At 36.8% G+C, this 23,764-nt stretch overlaps 2 protein-coding genes across 5 annotated transcripts in view; one reads left to right on the top strand and one right to left on the bottom strand.

Moving 5' to 3' along the window:
• Positions 1 to 12,083, top strand: part of CBR4 (carbonyl reductase 4) — a 78,208-nt gene extending 66,125 nt beyond the window's left edge. The window contains exon 5 of the mRNA XM_081269809.1: positions 11,665 to 12,083. Within this exon, the coding sequence (XP_081125935.1) occupies positions 11,665 to 11,795 (131 nt within the window). The 3' untranslated portion in view covers positions 11,796 to 12,083. The remainder of the gene's footprint in view (positions 1 to 11,664) is intronic.
• Positions 1 to 23,764, bottom strand: part of PALLD (palladin, cytoskeletal associated protein) — a gene marked incomplete at its 5' end in the record, with an annotated part of 362,920 nt that overhangs the window by 18,352 nt on the left and 320,804 nt on the right. For 3 of the 4 annotated variants that reach the window (XM_081269806.1, XM_081269805.1, XM_081269804.1), the window contains 5 exons: positions 4,589 to 4,738; positions 9,279 to 9,500; positions 10,653 to 10,703; positions 11,442 to 11,540; positions 14,899 to 15,034. In XM_081269806.1, the coding sequence (XP_081125932.1) occupies positions 4,589 to 4,738; positions 9,279 to 9,500; positions 10,653 to 10,703; positions 11,442 to 11,540; positions 14,899 to 15,034 (658 nt within the window). The remainder of the gene's footprint in view (positions 1 to 4,588; positions 4,739 to 9,278; positions 9,501 to 10,652; positions 10,704 to 11,441; positions 11,541 to 14,898; positions 15,035 to 23,764) is intronic. The other variant, XM_081269807.1, reaches the window with a different exon arrangement.

Consider the following 23,764-nt stretch of genomic DNA (forward strand, 5'->3'; position numbering starts at 1 on the left):
TGAGCCAGGAAACCTTACAATGCTAAAACAAAACAATCATTTTTAATATTTAATTCAGATTTGTGTCACTTTTCTATTCTGAACAAAGCCAAAGTTTAAAGCCATAGTACAAACAAGGAGCTTGAATTGTTAAAGTGATTCTGTATTAAACATCCAGCTTGTAAAGATTATTTGTACCATGCAAAGTCAGTTATTTATGTGATATGAAAATAACATTTATATTTCATAGTTTATGAATTTAACTTGTGGCACAGAGTCTTTATAAAGGCTTGCCACTTGTATACATAATGCAATTTGAGGGAACATCAAACTGCAAAGCAGCCATTCCAAAATCCAAGTGCAGTACAAAGTAACTTAGCAACACAACAAAACAAAGTAAAACATTTGTGTTTAGATTTAGTTGTGTCTTAAAGATAGGATTAGGGTCTAAAATAAACTGCTTCATGAGCCTCATTTTGGCATCGTGTTTAGTGTAACTGCACAATTGCTCATTATTTTGCTAAACCATGTGATTGCTCTGGTCTCTAATGAATTCCTCTGAGCTGCACACATTGCATATGATACAAAGTCACAGGGTAGGTGGAGAGCTGTGTGTTCCATCCCAAGCAGAATTTGGATGCAGTCAACAATATCTAACATGTTTCTCATTCCCAAAAGATTAACCCAGGTGGAAAAATATCATATTCTATAAAATAATCTGCTGAACTTTAGTGTTTTCCTCTTTCCTTGGTTCTCGCTCTTCTCTTGGCTGCTTTCTGTAATTATTTTCCACTGCTCTGAAAAGCTCTGCCTTCTGTGTTTCATTACTGAACTAATTTTTCCACTCCAGCCTTTTCCTCTTTCCCTCGGTTATTTCACATCATGTAGCCTACAGTGTATTAGGAAAAAATAGATGTAATTGCCTGCCTTTCATATCCAAATATTTTTAAAATTTGAAAAAAAAAATCAAGGTAACTGAAAATTCAAGGGCATCTGGGAAGTAGACAGTCAACTTCAGTTTTCTGTCAACTACACTTCATATCTTGAGAGATTCAGCTTTTACTTTTGAGTTTTTTTCCAGTGGCTACTTAAGATATTCTTTTTTTAAAAAATCATATTTTAATTCACAAATGACAAGAATAATAAAATCCTTCAGTGTATAATAACATGTTATAAGGATAAAATTATGAGAGTTAAACAGGTCTATATTGTCATTCCTTCAGCCACAAATGATAATTTATGCCAAGGGTTAGTTAGAAAAATGGGCTGCCACTCATCTTGGTCTAAATACCACTTTGTTGTTTTAATAAGTAGTAACATTCATTCCAGTATCTAGAAGATGACTCACAAGATAGACATCTGGCATATTTGGGTATTCCTGCCTCTGAAGACCCCAGGAGAAAAAAGGAGCTTTACTCTTGGAATTAAAATCAACCAGACAACATGATTAGAGACTCGAAATAACAACTACTGCCAAGTAGCAGAACTACCAGAATTCTCTCAGAGCGATTTCAATGGGATACACCCAACTACATGTTCTGGCCGAGGCCTAAAGGTCCACTTTTAGGATTTCCTTAGGTTCTTTTCATGAGTTTTCCCTCCTTTGTCTGTCTTTGGTGATTTAGATAGAAAAGGAGACTGACGGCCTCATCTCTTGATTATGACACTGAGTGTATTTAAAGACCTTTGGAATTCTAGGCATTAGGGACAGGGGCTGACTGCTATGGCCCCTGGGTGTCTTTTGCCCCTCAGGTAGACCCCAAACACTCATATCACCTTTTGCTTAAATCACAGATGGGGCGGGAGGGATATTCTGTCAGGAGGGCTGGGCTTTTGGCTACCTGATGTAAAGTGGTCCACTTCTCCTCTCGTGGCCTTCTCTCCAAAGGGTGGAGGGCGAGACCTGAGGGGGTTGACTGTGGGGCTTAGCCTGGGATTTGGTAAAGCAGAATTACCGGGGCCTCATGTGAGGCCAGTGGCTCCTCTCTAGGGGGTGTTCTCTTGGCCCTCGAGGGGGCGCTGGGAGCAGAGCAGCTTCCCAGTTCCCTGTGTGGCCGGTGTCAGCTGTGCTTGGGTGGGGCCCATTCTCTAGTTCAGTTTCCTCCACCCAAGCCCACAGCTGTGGCAGTGGTGGCACAGCCACATCTGCTGCCTAACTCCCTTCCCGTGGGAGTAATAAAAGGGAAAAGCCAGGAGGTCAGAAGACCACACACCAGCAGCATGTTGGGTGGAAATTCCATCCCAATGGACTGCTTACTCTAAAAGACTGTGGAGTAGAATACCTAGAAACAACTGATCTCTTCCATTCGGGTTCCACAGGCTTCTGCCAAGTCTTAGGATTGCTATTTTTAAGATGGGAATTAGTGTTTGTGAATTAGAATAATTCACAAACATAATATTGAAAGCATATTATGTTCCAGGTAAGCGGAGTGCTTTTTACATGTACTATATGGGTCCATATTGTTATTCTGATATTTTAGAAGAGGAAACAGGCATAAAGAGGTGAAGTGACTTGATAAAGTCACATAGGTAATAAGTGACAGAGTTAGAACTCTCTGATCTGCTGATGCCAGAGCTCACGCTCTTCATCCCTATACTCTGCTCTCCGCGTCATTTCTTTGATTTCCTTCCCTTTCTCCTTTCCCCTGTTTATAAAGGGGATCTTTTTGGAGGGTCTGGGGCTCTTACACAGGGCTTTGGGTAAAATTACCTTCATTTTTTAAGATTGGTTTTTATTTTAATTAAGACATAATTGAACATATTTATGAGTACAACGTAAGGTTATGATATAGGTGTGCAATGTGGAATGGTACAAGGGGGATCTTCAGTAGCCCTCAATAGTGACTCTATCATGTTTCTCGAGAGTGTAAACGATCAGACACTATTGACCCTTGAGGCTAGCCTGATGTCTTAAACTCTGCATGCTGCCATTGGCCGTGAGCACTGCACCTTTCCTGGATTAGAACTTTTCCATATGTACAAATACATTAGTAAAATTTGAAGAAGAGCAGAAGCAGACCGACAATTGCAGTTTTCCATTTATGTTCTTTTGTTCTATAAAATGGCTTACTCCAATAACAATTTAAAATATGCTAGGAAAAGTGCCTTGAAATTAAAAGCAGGAACCCAGTTCTGCCAAGTACTTAAGAAACACACATAATTCTATCCCCAGAATAAATCCCAGTCGTTCTAGAGAATAAGAATAATAAAGGATCCAATGAAGAATTCTGGATTTTGTTGAGTTCTCTACCATTTTTCTTTTAAACAGGCAGAAAACTGAAGGATGAAGTCTGTTGATAGTCAAGGAAACACATAGAAAATATAATAAGACAAAAAAGCAACCTCTGCTTTTTTGCGCTCTCTTACAATTATGCAAATGTGAACATACTCATTGAAGTGCAACTTCTTAATAGAGACTATGCTTTTGACTTTTTCAGGATGATGGTCATGTATTTATGGACAAAATTAGAACCTCAAAAAAGTGCATTAATGTAGAAACTTTTCAATGACAGTGAAGAGTCTGCTGTGCTGTCAAACCTGATTAGTTGGACAATTTGAGTATCATTCTAATCTTAATATTATTACAGAAAATGTCTTTTTATGACAATGGAATATTGGAATAGGATACCTTGTACAAATGTCTAAAAGACTGTAAGCCTTGTTAAAATCCTACATTTTCTAATCTTTGAAAGATATATCAAAATATGGAACAACATAAATAAATCAGAGACTTTAAAAAGAACTTCTGAACAATCATCATTAGTTATACATAAAATTGTTAATTTTAGCTTCCTTTAAGAAAAAAAGCCTATGACTTATACAACTTCAGTGAATTCAGTAAAATTACCCTGTTACACATTGAGCTCTTAAGGTACAAAATCACTCACTCAATTTTGTGTCCCCTGTAGTTAGCATAATGCATAAAGTATATAAGATGCTCAAGAAAAAATTTGTGGGCTTGAATTGGAAACATGATGATATCCAGCAACCCTTCGTTAAATTCTAAGAAGGCAATTTTTTTGGCCCTAAATCTAAGGGCAAACACAAGACAAAAAAATTTGATACAAATATGCTATATATAGGCATTCAGAGATTCCAATGCCTGATGAGGACAGCACTCTATTACTTTAATCCTGGGCCAAGAAGTTCATTGATGTTTGTGTGTACTTCTTTAAATTTTTTTTTTTTGCATTCTGCTACTAAAATTTGTACACACTACTCTATATCCTTTCTTCCTCCTTTATTTTCTTTATAGAACTTAATCCTACTAGAAATCATATTAGATTATTTTCTACTGCAGGACTATCCTGTCCACCATTATGACCCCATAGCCTCCATAAGAGGTGTATACACAGGAAGCCTTAATATTTATGGAAGGAATGCATATCTGCACCAGAATCATTGCTAGAGAAGAACACCTGATGGAATAAATAAATATGGAACAAGGAAATTTTCTGGCCTCTGAAACCAAGATGGCTATTGGATTTGGAAAAACAGTTTCATAAGTCAAAGAAGTACAACTTCATCTTTCAATCAAACAGTTCCTCTGTCCAATCAAATGCCTGTAAGTGCTGTTAAGCAAAGAGCCCAAACCTACACCCCTTTTTACCTGAGGGTTGGCAGCCATAATTGTAAAATTTCCATCATCGTCTAAGGTGGAGGCTGAGGTGTGGAGAGAGCAGGTCCCATCAAGATCTCTTTGAATGGTGTAGTGATCACTCTTTGGAGAGATCTGTTTCCCATCTTTAAACCAATAGATCTGTTCAAGTAAACAAAGATGAAGAATGTGCTCTTACTGTGTTTAGAGGACTGATAACAGTGTGGTCTAAAGGACTGATCTGATTTTTCATGTTAAATGTTAAACAAATACCTGAACAGGAAAAAAGCAAGTAGCAAACTATTTTAGTTTTTTTTTTTTTTTTTTTAATTATATACCTCTTTTTGCCTCTTGGTGCTTCATGCATGCTAGACGAACACTGTACTACTGAGTTATACTCCAGGTTCTAGTCCTCCTTTCTTTAAAGATATATTTTCTTTTTGTTGTTAAAAATGATATTTACATTAATTTATTTGCACAAAGGGATATATAGAGAATTTTGGCACTGATTATTTCTTTGAAATGACATTATAGGCATTTTTTTTCAAATGTAAAATGTATTTTACATTTACATATTTCTTTTTTTTTCATAAGTATTACTTGTAAGTCAAAGGTAAAATAGCTTGTTCTGAAGGACAGTCACAGACCCCACACTCTAATCATGCCACTGAGTTGTGTTAAATGAGTAAAAGAGTGGCAGGAAAGCAGATTAGAGGGAAGGGAACGGGGCGGGGGGGGGGAAGAGGAAGTACTGGGGACTGAAATACAGCAAATTATATTCCATGCTTTTATAATTGTGTCAAAATGAATTCTGATGTCATGTATAATTAATATAAACCCATAAAAAATGGGGAAAAAAGAATGGCAGGTAGGGAGGCAGCAGTTCAGCATTGGAGATGGTGAGAACTCTTATTGCTTTATTCTGGGCCAAGAAGAATATGATCAAAAGTTGAACGCTTGTCAACTCTCCCAAAGGTATTAAAGAAACACAGTATCACTGAAAAGTACAATAATTTTTCAGTTATATATCTTGGTTTGATAGGAAATTAAGTGTGAAAAAAATTTTTAAAAATTTCAAGTAGCTCAACTGTCTCTTCTATAGACAACCCCCCTTTCCTCATCTTTGAATAAAAGTGGTCCAAAATTGTCTGATAATTTGTTATTTTTAATTTAGGTTATGAACTGCACAGTTGCAAGATCATAATGAATGATAGTAAAGCAGCCCTAACATGACTGAGATGTCATCCCATCCCAGACTTCACGTTATAATAATGTCATCATATCCTAATACATTGTAAAAATAATCTAATAAAATAGATCCTCCCCCTTATTAAACTGCAGTAAATCCTTTTTTTTTGTCCTTTGCAACCAAAAGCATTCCTAATTGATTCCCAACAGAAGAAAACCTACTTTAGACTATTTAGTTTTAAAAATAAACAACTTCCTTATTGTAAATCAAAGGTAAATTGAGAAAATAAACTGCCATACAAATTCAACTCTGGCAAACTATTTGAATCTGAAAAATCTTTTTGAAATTTCTATTTTTAACAGAGGAAAAGTATATATATATATAAAACTAAATAAATGCTTGAATTATTATAATCTGTTACAGGTTTTCTAACCCCTATTTTTTAGTTCCAAATTTCCAGAAATTATCTTACTTATTAATCTCCAGAACTAAAATATGACTAATAACTTTCAGTTCTAAAAAATAAATTATGTAAAGCATCATCTTTCCTAATTATCATACAATTTTAGTGGTTGGATTACTTATTGTGAAGTAAAGAAGTATAATTAGTACACTCTTTCTTCCTTTTGCATTCTTGTCACAAGGCCAGTTCTTTTGAGTTCTTTCCTTTAATCATTTTCACCTCCATTATAATTGTAATACAACTTTCAAATGAAATCAATAAATAGTTCCAAACCTTTGCCGAGATTGCTAATGGAAGAGGTAGAGCGTACAAGAAAGGAAGAGATACTTTTTTTTGTAAAAACATAAGCCAAAACAAAGGAATCTTTACACACAATGAGTATTCCATATATTACCAGCCCTAATATGATTTATATAGTATGGCAGAGATAGTATTTTAATAATCCAGGGAGGAGAAGAAGAGGAATGAGGAAAGGAGGGAGGAAGGAAAGGGTAACAGGGGGAGAAGGAAGTGTAAAAGAAGAAAATTTGACAATAAAAGTTCTAAACAAGCGTCTTTGAAGATCTGTAACATTTAAATTTGCACTAGTATAAAAACTGTTATGTTAAAAACAAAGTTCACTGTTTCAAGTGAGTGAAGTTTTCTATAAGAATAGGAATCCATGGGGCTGGGGCTCAGCGGTAGAGCACTCGCCTACCACATGCCAGGTGCTGGGTTCAATCCTCAGCACCACAGAAAAATAAATAAATAAAATAAAGGTACTGTGTCCAACTACAACTACACAAATATTTTAAAAAATAATAGGAATCAATGATTTTAAAACTTGATTAATGTCCTTGGGTAAGGTTTGAAAATAATCTAGGATCTTTTTTGTGAATACTTTGGAAGTTCAAGATATAACGTCTTAGTGGATTTCCTTCAAAAGCTGAAAATGTACTTTCAATACATGCATTTGATATCATGCTGTGAATACACAGCTATTACCCAAATTATGACAAGAATGTGGCAAAGAAATTTCCTGTAACAATAGAGTTTATTTTAAAAGTTCCATTTTATTAGAGAGTAGATATGGGTTTGAAAATTTGAGGCCATTTTCTTTGATCTATTTTTCTTGGCTTTGTTGTTAGAATTCAGTTTTAAGGAAAGATAGTGATGGTAAAATTAAGTTGAATGTGAGAACAAAAAATGCACAAAGCTGCGGAGAATTAACACCTACCAGTATCAGGTGTTGTGTCACTTGCCCTTCTTCCATTTTGTTGATTCTCATTTCAGCTCTTGTACTCTGCTGTTAACCTTTTTTTTTTAAATATTTATTTTTTAATTGTAGTTGGACACAATATCTTTATTTTATTTATTTTTATGTGGTGCTCAGGATCGAACCCAGGACCGTGCATATGCTAGGCGAATGCTCTACTGCTGAGCCACAACCTCCGCCCCCACTTTTAAACTTTTAATACCAGAGAGTAAATTTCTCATTTCTATATACTTGACAAATTTGCATTTTTGATATTGTCCTGTTCTCTCATTGGAGTTTCTATTCCTTTTTAAATTATTTTAGTCATTTTAAATTCAGGTTTTTATTAGAGCTCCTTAAAAGGGTTTAATATGTACAATTCTTAGGCTTCTAGTTTTTTCCTTGTGTCGTTGACTCTCATGGTTGTTGATTTCCTCATATGGTTTGTAAGTCTTGACTGTGAAGCTGTTTAGTGGCACTTCCTCCCTTCTATCCTGCAAAAGTCTAATGGCTTAAGCCGTGAAAAGTGTCCTATGGAGAAAGTCTGCATGCTTATGAAAGAAAACTAAGTTAATCATCCAGAACTAACTTTCATATCCATATACTGCCTTTGATGGGGTTTCAGTTTCTCACCATTTCTATTCTTTTTGCTTAAGTTAGCAAAAAGTATGCTCCTGTTTATTGCTTTGCTGGGCTAGTGAACAGTTATTCTAGACCTCCTTTTATTGGCAGAACAGCTCCTTAACCAGCATTTCCTTGTGTTGTAGGGAGAGGCCTCCCACCTAGGTCAGCCTAATCCTGCATTATCAGAAGTTTTGATCATCCTTTCTAAACAGTACTCCTCACCCCACCTCCATTTGTAAACATAGGAGTCCTTGATTTTATCCATTAGAGATTTGAAGTTTTTATCACCCATGGTGAACACTACTTCTCTGTATAGTGTACCTCCGTGGGTTCATGTCTAAGTCTGGCTGCTTACCAGCTCTTTGACCTTGGGAAAGTTAATCTCATAGAGTCCTCTTTAGTCATTTGCAATTTGAGAGTAGTAATGAGCAGAAAATGATGTAGGTGTATGAATAGCTCCTTGTTAATTATTTAGTTGTTCTCATTAGCCACTCCTATCCTATTCTGTCCTGTTCTGTCCTGTCCTGTCCCAGATTTACTCTTCAAACCTCCAACTCCATTCCCCCATCCTCCACTCTTTGGTTTCTAATGTGTCCTGAAGATGATTCTCAACTTAAGAGTACTTAAAACATCTCATATTGAGAAAGCTAGTCTGTGTCTCTTCTTCCTATCATGTCTGCTATATTTTAGAAGCCAAACTCTTCCTCAGAAAATGTGACTCCTGTAATTTGGTTATGTCCCAGGAATTCATTACTGGAAACTTGGTGTCAGTGCAGTGGAGTTGAAAGATGAGACCTTTGTCAGGGGTGATTGGGTTATGAAGGCACTGCCCTTATTAATGGATTAATCCATTCATGGATTTTAATGGTTAATGGGTCATTTTAGGACTATTTTTGTTATAAAAGCAATCTCTTTCTAGCACACTAACTCTATCTTGCCATCTGATATCCTTTTGCTTTTTGCAATGAATTGAGAGGATGAAGTCCTTGCTATCACCATGTTTTAGACCTCCTAGTCTCCAGAACCACGAGCCAAAATGGTAAAGTTCTATGGTAAAAATAGACTAGGTTTTACTAGGTTTTGACTAATTTGAGTAGGTTTTTTTCTTCTTTATATATTACTCAGTCCTTAGGCATTTTGTTATTGTAGCGTGAACTGAGACAACTCTTAAGAAGTCATATTTTTAGCTTACCTTAGGCTTTGGATTTCCAGCCACTCTACATGTGAAAGTCACAGGCATTCCCTCAAAGATCTTATAATGTTTCAGCTTCATCTCGAAGAATGGTGCCATTCCATTTTCCACAGGTACATCCCCATACTGAATGTCATCACCTGATTCATCCACAGGAGACCTTTCTAGCCTATACTCTATTTCACTTATGAGTCTCTGTTCACAGCTGGAGACTTTGTATTCCTGTGTCAAACAAAGAAAGTTCAAGTTAGCAACCTCAAGCTGTCACAGAACAATGTGTCTCATGAGTCTTATCACCCTCTCCAATAAGGCACTAAGATGACAGAGGTATTTTTACCAAAGAGCTTAAAAACATAATCTGAACCCAATTCAATTCCATAGAAAACAAAACCCATTTGGAAGTGAAAATTTGTGATATTTCAAATTGTCTTCAAGTCCTATCATTGAGAAAAACAAAACAAAACAAAACAAAACAAAAAACAGGGATGAAGTGGAGAAGAAAAGAAAAAACTGAAGGTTCTGTATTCCCTATCTGTTCATAAAAATAACACATAAAGGAACACTGATCTCCTTCTGTAGGGTAAATGCTGCTGCAGGGTGGTGTACCTCTCCAGAAGGCTCAGAGTACATGTGAAAGCAGCTGCAGTGTGCACAGAATTTTATCAAATGAATAATGGAAGAAATAGCACCATGATTTTTTTTACCCATAACAACCCCATCTCATAGGGGGCCCCCCTTAGCTCTACAGCTATTAGGAACTCATCTCTTTAACAGAAAAACAGGGCTAACACTCCAGTCAAAATTTTGGTTAAAAACACAAAGCAAAACAAAGAACCCCAATATCCTGTGGTGTTTAAGGTGGATCCTACAGTTCTTGCCTTTAAAGTACAATGCAGACAAGGCAGCCCATTATAAATATTCCCTATTTCATATGAAATAGGGAGTAATTGTAACTAGGTTTTCTCTTAAAGAAGTTCTGCCATCTTCAGAAAATAGTTTGCTGGTTTGAGGGAAGAAATATAGTATTGTGAATAACACTGTGAGCAATATACCACATGCTGTTTTGTCTAATTACTCTGGAATCAATCACTTTCCGAATAAGTAACCCCCCCCCCCAAGGTGTATAACAAGTGGAAATGTTTTCATGATTCAAAGTTTAGAGCTTCCACTAATGTTAGGATTAAATTTGTTGGTAAATAAATGTCAAGAAAAATCATGCTGTAGTTATTCTGTTTATCTGATATTAAATGGAAATTGATTTGAATCATAGCACTTATAGTTAACACATGAAAGTAAAGACAGACACACAGGTTAAAAATGAAGAAAATAGTCACAGTGAAAGATTGCAAAGAGAAGAAAGGAGAAAAGTTTAACCTTTTGACCATCCACAGAACTCCCTACAGAGGCATGAGGAGACCCAACATCCTGTAATGGTAGAAAAAACAAGATGATAGAAATAGTAAGATATAGCAGGATTTCTAGTTTTCTTTAAATGAAACTTTCAGGGTGGCAATACTTAACATAGAGAAACCAAAGGCACATTTTTTAATAGGAGAGTGTACTTGACACTTTAAATTGTTTTATAAGTTTTTTCCCCCCTTTTAACTTGAAACTATATCTGGAAACTCTGTGGAGAGGCAATAGAGATTATACAGCTGCTTACAACAGCTCCATGAATTTTCTTTCTTTTGGAGATAGCAGGGGAATAAAAATAGAATTTTAGGTCTTTTGCTGGTTTATGCTTTAAATGCAAATGAAGATAAAGGCGGTCTTTTCTGTACATTGGTATTTGGCTAGATATTAAGAGTATAGTGGGAAATACTAGCTTATTTCAAACAGTGCCAGTGAAAAGGTGTTTCTCCATACTAAACTATTTTGGATTAGAGCAAAAGACAGAAAAATCAGGATACTCAAAAGGAAAATAAAGAGATAAATAAGAAGATAAAAAGAACAAGAATTACCGATGGAAATAGTTCTAATCACTTAACACAGTGTCTGGCACACAGTATTTGTTCAATCCATATTATTGTGAGGTTGCTTGATGACATAGATACTGCTTGTCTGTGGCTTGTCCTCTATTTTTCACAACGTGAATCCCAAGAATAGTGTCAGAAGGGACGGAATAATTGTCATCTATCCAGGAAGTCTAGAGCAACACAGTACCTGATTAGTCATTTCTTCTTCTGGCTCCTGAATATTAAAGACAGTCGCACTCTCGGCACCTAGTAGTCGACGGGCCATTCTTTCTTCATAAGTTAATCTCTAAATAAAGCAAGTCACAAAAAAATTTATGATTAGAAAAAACTCACAATTATATACTGCCTTATGAAGAAGAGTTAAAAAATAAAATGAGTTTTGACATTTTCTGTAACTATTCTCTCTCCAGCTCCAGACAGCTGCATGTCAAAGGGGTCTGTTTCTTGTGCTTCAGTTCTGCCCTTCACCTCCTCTTATAGTTCTCCTGGCCTAATCTACTGTTGGGAGATGAGACAACTAATCTTGGATGCCACCAATTGATACAGTGTAGATTTAAAGTAAATGGTAAGCTGCAAGGCAGAGACCATAGAAAAGATGTGTTATTCTCATCCTTCCTGAAAAACAGAGAGAAAAGAAAAGATCTTCAAACAGCAAATTTTAAAGGCAATGCTATTTTCAGAGTCATTCACAGGCTCTAGGACAACCAAGTAAGCTCCAAGACCAACTGACATGGAAAACGGAAAGCCACCCAAAAGGAGAACAAACTCATCAGTAAGAAGATAGAACAGGTATCACTGACAGAAGTAATTCTGCACACAGTATATACTCAATGAATATTAGCAAATGAAAGTTTTCAACCAGCTGACAGTGGTAGTCCTTCTGCTTTGGGGGCAGGTCTCCCTGCTAGGACCACTTTCTAGGCTGCTGTGTAGTGTATGTGATTAGGGGCCAATACGATAATCCACAAAGGACGACTGAATGTGGCTAGATTAGCAAGAGGACCATTAAAGCTATTTGCCAAAACTAACATCCATAATTCATGACTACTCAGAAGCAAACTGCCTACCCATCAGGAAGAAAATGGTAGTGTTTTTGCACCTAGCAATCAGTACTTTGGAGTCTGCCAAAACCATTTGCTAGGCCCTTCTTATAAGAGATGCCAACATTTTTGTTCTGTCAGTGGGATGATTGATTTTTTTTTCTCTTTTCTTTCTAGCTGGGGACAGAGCCCAGGGCCACAGACATGCCAGGCAAGCACTGTACCCCTAAGCTACATTCTCAGCCCTGGCTAGGGTGATTCTTGTGCTTCAGTTGATTCTGAAATGCCTTAGAATTATGGATGTGGGAGGAAATTTCAGAGTTCACCTGCCCTATAAGGGACATTTTGCAAATGGGGGGTTTTATTAGAAACACGGAATAAGGCAGAATCTAAAAAAAAAAATTATTTCAGACAAACTTCTGCATGTAGATGAAAATTCTGTTGAAAGTTCTCTAATTAGGAAAATATGTTGGGAAAATTTACAATTCCAGTAATTGCTGGTTCTAGTCCCAGCTGAAACTGGGAAGTAAAAGAGATCTAAGTGCCAAGCAGCCCTAAAGGTCAGAGTATTTCATTTAGTAAAGAAAGGGCAGGGGACAAAAAGAGATAGAGGTACACGTTTGAGTGGCACATGAAGTGATTCAGCCCAGTACATTATTATGTAAATTAATTCTCTCAAAAACGATTTTAAAAAATCAGTGAATTCAGTTTTCAAACAGTTTGAAGTACTTGCTGTCTTAAAGCCTTCCTGTGTTCTCATGGAGAACTGTATCAACATCGGTGGGGGATTGGAGTGATCTCCACCTTGTTTCTCAGAGGCAGAAGTATCAATTTGATATCTGTTCCAATACCAGAATGCACCTGCTACCATTGGAAGCCAAATTTACTTCAAAGTTTTGTTTTTAAATCACCATGTCATATGGAAACACAAGCCCATGTTTACAAAAGCCAAAAATAAGTAACAGAATATCTAACATTAGGAAAAATGGTTCAAGAATTCCATTTTCTTAAAAGGGAAACCTTACTTTTCTTGTTCTTTTAGGCTCTCAAATGTGGATGTCTATGGAACTCATTATGAATGCCATTCGCTGCTAAACAGATAAATATATGCTTATACATAAAAGTGATATATAAAAATATGTAACAGATAAGTAAAAATATAGATATGCATGACATGATTAATTAGTAGCTTACAGAAGTTTTATTTTGAACTAAGAAATCTAAGTCTATAAAGAATATTTAAATAATCTAAAAGAAGAAGTGGAGGGGGGGAGCTGGAGAGATGCCTTTACCTGGCTTGAAAAAGTTCCCATACATATTTTTAAAAAATCTTTCAAAGACTACTTGACAGAGCCAGGGAACACTTCCAGAGCATGTAATCACTTATTTTAGGGAGAAAATATTTTCTTTTGGTGAAGATCTTCTATACCCAATGAAATGAGTAACTAACAAAAAACTTACTAGAATTTTAATCTTCCTTAATCAGATTAAGATGCTCCAATAATTAAAGTCAGCATTCAACCCTCCTCCTCTATTGGCCACATCTCCCACGGTCTATTTTTACATTTTTATCTATCAATGCTTAAGAATTAAAATTTTCAGAAAACTTAATTCCCATAGAGAGCTTTCCACTCTGAAAAATGTGTCTGGGAGGGAGATTTTTCTATGAAGAAGCCCGTTTCTTCTATCCAACAGCCAAGCAAATTTGCTGGTAATATTCCAGAAAAAAGCTACAAAAGACTCCTCTGCTCTGCCTGGGGAATCTCAGTTGCTAGATTGACTTTACCCATCCACTGACGATGATATTTTGATGTGATAATGTGAAAACCAAATAAAACTTGATAAGAAAAAATTCAAGTCCAGTGGACGAAAGATGGCATGTTTTTCACCAGATTTATATATGCACTCTACAATTCTGTAGCCTTGAAATATAACATTCCTCCTCAAGTCTAGCTGTCTTGCTCTGACAAATTAGCACGAGACTGTGGAACATAATTCTCTGTTCAGATTTCTGAGTCAACTAATATCCATCCAGTCATCAGCTGGTAGTACAGGACTGAAATTCACCAATGATTTCTCTAGCTAAGGTATTTTTTTTGGGTAGAAGCAGTACATGCCACAGAACCAACTTCTCCTTTGGTACTTTTATTATAATCCACTGCTTCTGGGTGCAAACTGTTCCAAGGGCACATCTTCTCCCTCCCTCCCTAGGACCTACCCAGCCATGAACAGAATCTCCATATATCTTTTTTTTTTTTTCAAATTTAAAAAAAAATTTTTTTTAGTTGTCAATGGATCTTTATTTTATTCATTTATATGTGGTGCTGAGAAGAGATCCCAGTGCCTCGCACGTGGTAGGCAAGCACTCTGCCACTGAGCCACAACCCCCATTCCCACATTTCTTTATCATCATTACTCATTTGTTGTAGTCCCAACACTAACATCTGCCCTTCCTTCTTCCTTTCTCTCTAACTCATTAAGAGAAGTATTGAGATTCAAGGTTGATGAAAAAATATTAAGACAAATCTTAAGATCTAAGCCTCAGGGAAGAGAGATTTGATGTGGATAGCTAATCTTCCAAGTCCAGCCTAATCTGTCAAGTACCGGCTGGCCATTGTTCAGGATGTCCTCCTTGAAGCGAAGTTTTCGTTCCAGATCTTGAATGACGGCATCCTTTGTGCCTTGAATCTCCTCATCAGAGGCTATTCTAGCAGTTCTACTGGCCTTCTTTGGAAATCCCCTACAGAACAAAAAAAAGCACAAGGTCATAATGTCAGTTGTCAGGCATCTAAATCCAAGTTAGAATTCAAGTCCAACAGACAGACAGAACAACGTATCAACATGTCATTCCCACATTTTTTTTTTAAAATGCTGCATCTATTTCAACTATTGTGGAAAGAACCTTGAATGTGAAAGCTGGTTTCAGAAGTTCAGGAAACACTAATTGGAACCAGTTTTCAGAGAAGGTTCAAATACCTTGGGGGAGTGTGTCTCGGTGGTTAGGTCAATACTGAGAATAGGAAAGGCCTGTATTTTAGTCCCAGGGAAGCAGAAATGTAAAGTGAAATATTGATGTGATTTATAATAAGGCCTAGGTTTAAAATCTGACTCTACCTTGTTTATATTAGGTTTGTGATCTTGGGTAAGTTTCTTAAAACCTCTTGTAAAACATAAAAATATATACCACATAGGAATTTTGAGAAGATTTGAAAGAGGACATATTTCTTTCATACTTTGATTCAATTTTCTAGTCCTTTCATAATTCACTTCTCTAACCATTCTAAGCAAATACATGTTGAATATCCCTTATCTGAAATGCTTGGGGTCAAAGTGTTCTGGATTTTGGAATATCTGCATGTACATAATGAGATCTTGGGGATGGGACCCATTTCTAACCCTTAAAGTCATTTGTGTGTTCTACATACCTACACACATAACTGAGAGGTAATTTTATATAATTTTTTTACTGTGCCTGCTTTTTGACTGTGACCCATTACATGAAATCAGGGGTAGAATTTTCCACTTCTGGCATTATGTTGCTGCTCAAAATGTTTTGGATTTTGGAGCATTTCAGATATTTGATTTTTAAATTAGGGATGTTCAACCTGTATTAAGTTTGTTAACTTTCTTTCTGTCCCTTATATGTAGAAAATATCCTAATTAATAGAACCTAAATTTTCCATGTCCATCCTTTTCAGTTATTTGCCCTTAAAGTTCAAATGAGAGCACACCAGAGTTAGACATTAAAAAAAAATACTAAAGATATTAGATACTGTGACATTTTGTGTTTGTTGCTGCTCAAAATGTTTTGGATTTTGGAGCATTTCAGATATTTGATTTTTAAATTAGGGATGTTCAACCTGTATTAAGTTTGTTAACTTTCTTTCTGTCCCTTATATGTAGAAAATATCCTAATTAATAGAACCTAAATTTTCCATGTCCATCCTTTTCAGTTATTTGCCCTTAAAGTTCAAATGAGAGCACACCAGAGTTAGACATTAAAAAAAAATACTAAAGATATTAGATACTGTGACATTTTGTGTTTGTAATGTCAAAGAGATGGTTGGTTCAACTTCAAATTGAATCCTTTTCATTGGAGATTGAGAAGGATACCATTTATTTAGGGGACTAGGCTACGAACCTGAGTCATGTTAGTAACAATCATAGGAATTATGATTTATAATCTCAATTTTCACTACTATGTGGCCCTTTAACAGAAACATGCATAGTTTGTTAGCTTTCTTGTACCTGGAGCCTCCCTTCCTCCCAGTTTAATGTCTCTTGGAAAGTCTCCCTAAGTCTATCCAATTAGTTATGCAGGTACCATGTTTATTTTCCTTATGGTGTCTCTCACACTAACATTATGTGTCCTTAAATGGTTTCTCTCACCATGGCTCTTTTGTTTATCACAGTACTTGTTAACAGACATGCATATGTTTCTGCAGTGAGTGGATGCCCTGTCTCTCTTTACTTATGACCTCTCTTTCCCTCTTCAGTCAAGGAAACTTGTGCCAGAGCCATGTAACATCAGATCTCATGTAAAAAGTCAGGCTTGGGACAAGTAACTACTACAAAAATGGAAGTAGAGTTCTGCACTGCTTTTGACTATAGACTTACATCTGAGACATAGAAGAGCTAGGTTTTAAAGTCACCGGAAAGATAAAATTGAAGATAGCTCATTCTCTGTTACATCAGGTATTATTGGGCACACACAGTTTTCCATTATTACTCAAAGCCTGAACAACATAACTTAGTTGCACAACTATGTGATGATGAGCAGTCTTTGATGACAGACAGCATCACTGTTTCTGCAGGCGGCTACACTGAGAGCTGTGTTCTCAGCATTGATGAGAATGAAAGGAGTAGGAAGGTGAATGTCAAGGGGAGAATAGGTCATTTAAACAGGAAAAGCAGAAGACTACTACAATTGCCTTGGACTAGTAAAAAGATACCTACAATTGTCTGGTTGCTTAGAAAACACTTTTCACTATACTGGACTCCTCTATGGGGACTTAGAACCACTGCTCTGAAACATTTTATAGAGAAGCAAATTTGGGTTGGATCTCTGCCACCCAAGAATTCTATCATTTTAGAGAGTACAATTTAGTTTCCTCTTTGACCTCCATAAAACCCCAAATCATTCTACATTTCTTTTAACAAATCCATTTCCTAAATGACAAGATTGCCAACAGTAGAAGGATGTGTAACTTAATTCTTCTATTTTAAGGACATCTTCCTTTACTGAAAGAATTTTAAGTACTCATATTTCTTTGGTTCTGAATAGTCCAATAGTCCAATAGTCATTCCATTACAATAGTCATTATAATGGCCAACAGATACCACTATAAAGCTTGGGGAAAGAGGTAGAGTTTACAGCATCTAGCAAGGTACAGTGCTAGGTTAATACATCAACCCAAATCTGGTTAAGTCTAGACATAAATTTGGTTTGTAAAGTGAGTTTATTGCCTGATGACATCATGGAATCCTACTATGAATGAAAAATGTTATGCATAAAAGGGTGGTGGGGGGGGAGCTTCATCACTATAGTCTCAACATTATCTTATGTGGGATTGCAAGGACAACCAAATCCTAAAGGAAGGGCCTTCATCACAAGAGGTTAGTTAACAATCAAGTTGGGAATAAGTTAAGGAACAAACCACATGGTACTCCTAGATACAGCACAGTAAAAACTGCTGGCTAGAATGAGAACTGGGACTTTACTGAGGAGGTGAGTACCTAAGGCAGACTATGAAAGGTGATGGCAGGTAGCAAAGGGGACAGGAAGGAATTCAGAGGCGGCATGATCAAAGGCACAGAAGTGGGAATCAATTGCTCTCTCTATTTCTTTCTTTCATTTAACCACCAAGGAGCTCCAAGTCTTGAGCTAGTTACCTAATGACTCTGTGCCTCAATTTCCTCTTCTGTAAAACGTGCATGTGAACAGCATGTGCCTCATAGGCCCACAACTTGAGCTAGCATATGTTAAGCACTTAGAACAGGGTCTGGCATCGTAAGAGTGATCTGGAGAGGCCAACACAAAATGTCCAGCATGGAAATGAATCACAGAGACGAGACTTGCCAAGGGAAACTGAATGAATGAGGGGAAGGAGTTTAAAAGGTGCCAAGAGTTTCCAATAATGCACAAATAACCCTCACTGACTGCCTTTTCAATGCTCAACTCTGCTGTTCTAGGTGCTGGGAATACAATGCTGAACAAAACTAAGTCACAATACTTAGAAAAATTATATTGTAAGGTGGAGGTGACAGAGAAAGGAAGAAAATAAGAAGAAAAAGAAGGAAGGAAGGTAGTGAGTGCCACAAAGTGACAGGTAGATAGCTATATTAGTATTGTCTATCAGCTCTCTAGAGCTGAGGCCATTGTCAAGGACATTGTTGGTTGTATGAAAACCTGTAGGGAGAGGGCTAGGCAGAATGGGTCAGCCAGAATGAGCCTGAGCAGGGCCAAGAGATGCCATTATAAACCTTGGGGAAAGAAGTAGACAATACAGTATTTCTCATACTTATTCTAATACAGAACCTCTTCTTTTTTTCAGAGAGCACCTCCTTAGGAAACTGTTAAAAAAAAAGTAAGATTTAGGGTTAGCATGTAAGTTTAGTGTTAGAAATCAGAAAAGGAGTTATTTGGGAAGGGGGAGACACCAGGAAAGAAAAGCAATTATACATTTTTGAGGCAATGCTTTGGCAATTGAGTTTGTTTTCCTATAAAACTATTTCTGTGCTGGAGTTTAATGTAAAATGGTTGTGGGTTTGTGCCCCCAAATGTCACCTACTTTTGATAAATGAGGAGTAGCAACTCATTAGGGGGAAAAAAAAAGAGTATCTAGTGACAAAGGGATGCTTTCTGTTCATGATGGTTTGTACAATTTAAAAAGAAAAATGCTTATTCAAAGTAAATTGTTACCAAAACCAGAACTCTTCACAAAAATCCATAATCAGAGGCAAACCTTAATCAGTAAACAATTCATAACAGGCCGCCCACATTTATACTTCATGTATACACACTCAGCCCAACTGTGCAAAAAACATTTCTGATCTGTTTACTCTGGCTTTAACAGTAAGTCATTTGCCATTTTAAAATAATATTCATGTGGTTGGGGTAAAACATTTAAAATATATACACAAGCATCTGGAAGGTAAAATCTTCCAGATTTGACCACTACCAAACCCAGGAGGTTTCTCTCGCTTTTTTTCTTTCAACTACTGAAGAATTTTGAATATAACCTTCTCTTGAATTGTTCTTGATCAATTCTGTCAGTATATTTCATAAACTCAAATCTCCAGAATATAACATCGATTTAAGAGATCAAGAGCCTATCTAGCAACCAGAGAATGTTTTTAAATTAGTTAAAAGTCTTCTTATTCTCCTCTTTACAAATTCAGTGAAATCTGAGGGTAACTAAATTCCACAAACATTACAGAGTGAGCAAACTCATTAATTTAGGTAAATATTTAGGTAAGTAATATATTCATCTAAGATACACAAACTGAATTTTGGTAGACCAATTCTTTTTTTTTTTTTTTTTTTTTGGTACCAGGAATTGAATTCAGGGGCACTCAACCTCTGAGCCACATCCTCAGCCCTACTTTGTATTTTATTTAGAGACAGGATCTCACTGAGTTGCTTAGCATCTTGCTGTTGCTGGGGCTGGCTTTGAACTTGCGATCCTCCTGTCTCAGGGTCCCGAGCTGCTGGGATTGCAGGCATGCATCACCATGTGGGTGATTCAATTCTATTTTTAACACAATTTATTGTGATGCAAATAATAAGTACAAAAATGGGTACTGAGATCTTATTTAAATGTTCTAATATTAAATTGTCTTCACATTATCTGTTATGAAGAATGAAATGACAAAGATGCATTGTCTACACCTATTGGTTCACTCTGTGAAACTCAATGCAGAGCCAAGTCTAACTCTGAGCTGACCCTGGTGCAGAGATACTTCATCAGAACCATCACTTTGTGAACTCAGATGTGGCCTTGCCTACTAATCTGTTGGGAAATACTTGCCCAGAATAGGATGTGATTTTTTAAAAAAAATCATCTGATACTGGACCCTAACAAGTCTAATAACAAGATCCTGGGCATGTCCCTAGCCCCTTCAGGTCTCTGCTCTCTGATGGAGAATGACAAGATTCCCACCAATCTGTTTTCCTGAAAAATGAGAAAAACAGAAATCCTGAATGTCTGCAAAGCCCAATGTCCCTTTGTCAGGTTCATTTTTATTGGTTACTCTTAACCAATGTCTTGACTTGAAAACTGTCTAGAATGCCCTGCATATCTAAAATTTGAAAGTACAACTAAATCTGGTACAAGCTTTTCCTTACCACTCAGGGAACTTTGTTTTGTTGCTATTGCAACAGTTTTCATAATCAAGAAATGTTAGACAACACATTTATTAACAATAAACAGAGACACGGTTAAGTCATACTATATACCCTCCTGGCTCAGGCTTATTCCAAAACCCTAGGAAATCTCTTCACCATTTAAGTGTAGAATGAAGACAGTGTTCCTCACCTCTCTATTTCCTATAAGTCAGGAAAGAGGGACACTGAAATATGTTTGTAAAGAGCTGAGTGGCTACAAAATATAAGCTCTGAATAGTACATCTGTAAATAAGTTCTTACTGACACATGCTCTTAGTGACAATCATTTAGAGACAAAGCCCTACTTACATGAAAGAGGCAATTAAGAGACACAGTGGTAGTGTGACTATGTGGCTTTCTCTCATGAGAACAGATTCCAGCACTGTCAATGTGGGCAAAAGATACAGTGCCTATCCAATTATCGGAGATGGCTTTGATCTGATTCATGTTTCAGACTCAGTAATACTGCTCGGAGACCAGCAGAGTCAGAAATTCCTACCCTCTCTTAGGGCCAGTTTTCTGTGTGGAGAAACAAGGTTACAGGAATACATGTTTGCGAAGCATGTTCTCCTCATAGTCTCCATCAAAAGATCCAGTCATTTGCCAGTAAATGGATAGAGCTGGAGAATATCAAGCTAAGTGAAATAAGCCAATCCCCCAAACCAATGGCCTAATGTTTTCTCTGATATGCGGATGCTAATTCACAATAAGAGGAGGGGCAGTAGGGAAGAAGTTACTTTAGGTAGAGGACAGTGAAGGGAAGGGAGGGGATAGGAAGGACAGTAGAATGAAACAGACATTATTACCTTATGTACATATATGACTACATGACCAATGTGCCTCTATAACATGTACAATCAGAAAAAATGAGAAATTATACCCCATTTAGGTATTACAAAGAGCATACAAATGCATTCTACTGTCATGTATAGCTAATTAAAACAAACAAGAAATTTAAAAAGATTCAGACATCATTTGTGTCTGTCAGCACCTCTGAGCAGGGTGACATTTCTCTGCTAGTGACCCCAGTCACCTTGGGGAAGAATGTAGCTGCCTGAAGAAAGAAGACACTTGAGGAACTGGATGTGCACAAGTTCCCCAAACCACAGTCGACCAACAACATGCTGTTGCTGTAAGTCTGGGGCAGGCCCAGTCTTTTCCTTCTTGGTTTTGTGGTTTATCACTGCCGTCCGTGGCCTTTGTTCCCTGTCTTGACCTCTGCTACCCAGATGTGAGAGAAACAGAACCTGATCTCCACAGACTACTTAAAAACCTAGGGTGTACCAATCTCCTCCTCTACAGATTGAAATAAGAACAATGCTAAGCACACACAGAATAAAGTAGAAGATATACAGTTCAAAATAAAGAAAATTGAGATATCTGAAAATGATATTTAAGATTTTGGTTAAAGGCAGGCATAAAATAAAAGATTTAATGAGTTTGTTCATTGAGTCATTCATCAATTCATTTGTTAGACCTTGACATATTTGACAATAGTTTGGCAGCTCTTAAAAATTCAAAGATGCCAGTTAGTTATAGAAAACCCTGAAAGGGACACTGGATCTTTGGCAGATTATTTGAATTATTGTGAAGGATAAATACCAAAATTTTGCTTTTAATTCAGAATGCAAATGATGGATTCCACAGTATACCAGAGGGGAAAAATATTCAAAAGACACATGTATCAAACCAAAAGAATGAATTCTTCAAGATTGTGTGATTTAGCAACAGGAAAATTCCTTCAAGACAAGAGGGTAACCACATAATAATGGCTTATTGAGCTAGCACAGAGCTGAAGTCTGGAATCTGGTATTGCCACTTCTCTTTGGAGTCATAGTCCCCTCCCTCCCTCCCCCCCCTTTTCTTTCTTTCTTTCTCTCTTTCTTTCTTTCTATAGTTTTCCACAGCCCAGAACAGTGTGACTCTCCATTAATTTTTAAGAAACTACAGAACTGTATTGTGGTAACAATTATAAATATTTGGCCTCATAAAATGAGTAACTATGATAGATGGCGATAAGAGGCAAGTTTTCCTGTTACTTGAGGTTAAGTAAACCCTTAAAACTGGTATCTTCTTAAGAGGATCTAAAAGCAAAGATCAGAATAAGCCACTGTTTCTTCTTACGATGATTAAAGGCACTACCACCTAATGCCTTCGAAAGACTAATCTTTGATCAAATTCTGTATGAGAAATAATAGAACAGATTCTATGGTACTTATCTTCCTGGGAAGCAAGATTTGGTAGCATTTTAGTGAGAGAACTGTCAGGCATCAAGCTTCTACCCTGAATTTCTGGTAAATTAGCTTCTTTGTAGCCAGATGATGTTTCATTTTCTAGCAGCCAAATACAAGTTCAAAACGAAAAGTTGGGGAGAAAGTCCAAATTTTTCCTTAGGCAAATTCCTTTACTTGACTTTCATTAGAAGTCTATTATCATATCATTACTGCACAGATTCTGTACTTTTATTTACTTATATATGCACTTGTGCTTTTTTCCAATAAGAATCTGAGAAGCCAGATTTCCAACAGAGAATTCATGTAATCAACATTTAGAAAGTGCCCAATAAAACAAGGCTGTGAAGCTCTCTGACAACCCAGTCAAGGCCAGAGACAGAAATGCTTGTCTTTAATGTGGCATTAGTTCATTCCAGCAATGGAAAACTTTATATATAAAAGAAAATAGTATGAGTTCTAAGGTCTGCCCAATTTTATTCTTTAGTGGGATTCATTTTGTTTCTCTCTGAAGAATACTGGGCTTCTGGTAGGAGTTCAGCAGGTAGAGTTGAAATACTGAGACTGGCTTCCCATCGCTAGCACCTGCTCAGTTTTGAAATCTTTGGTAAAGTGAGTAACTGCTAGCTTTCAAAACTCATTTTACTCTTCTATAAAACACAAACACCTGTATGATATGTTACTTCTGAAGGCTTTACTACACTTCGGTAGATGTCCTCTTATTTAGCTTCAACCATTTTCTATTTTAAAGAGTTCATAGCTGGAAGTGGTTTCCAGACCTGTAGTCCCAACTACTCAGAAGGCTGAGGTAGAAGGATTATTAGAGCCCAGGAGTTTGGGGCCAACCTGGGTC

The sequence above is a fragment of the Spermophilus citellus genome (genome assembly GCF_964194105.1).
Source record: "Spermophilus citellus genome assembly, chromosome: 16".
Lineage (NCBI taxonomy): Eukaryota > Metazoa > Chordata > Mammalia > Rodentia > Sciuridae > Spermophilus > Spermophilus citellus.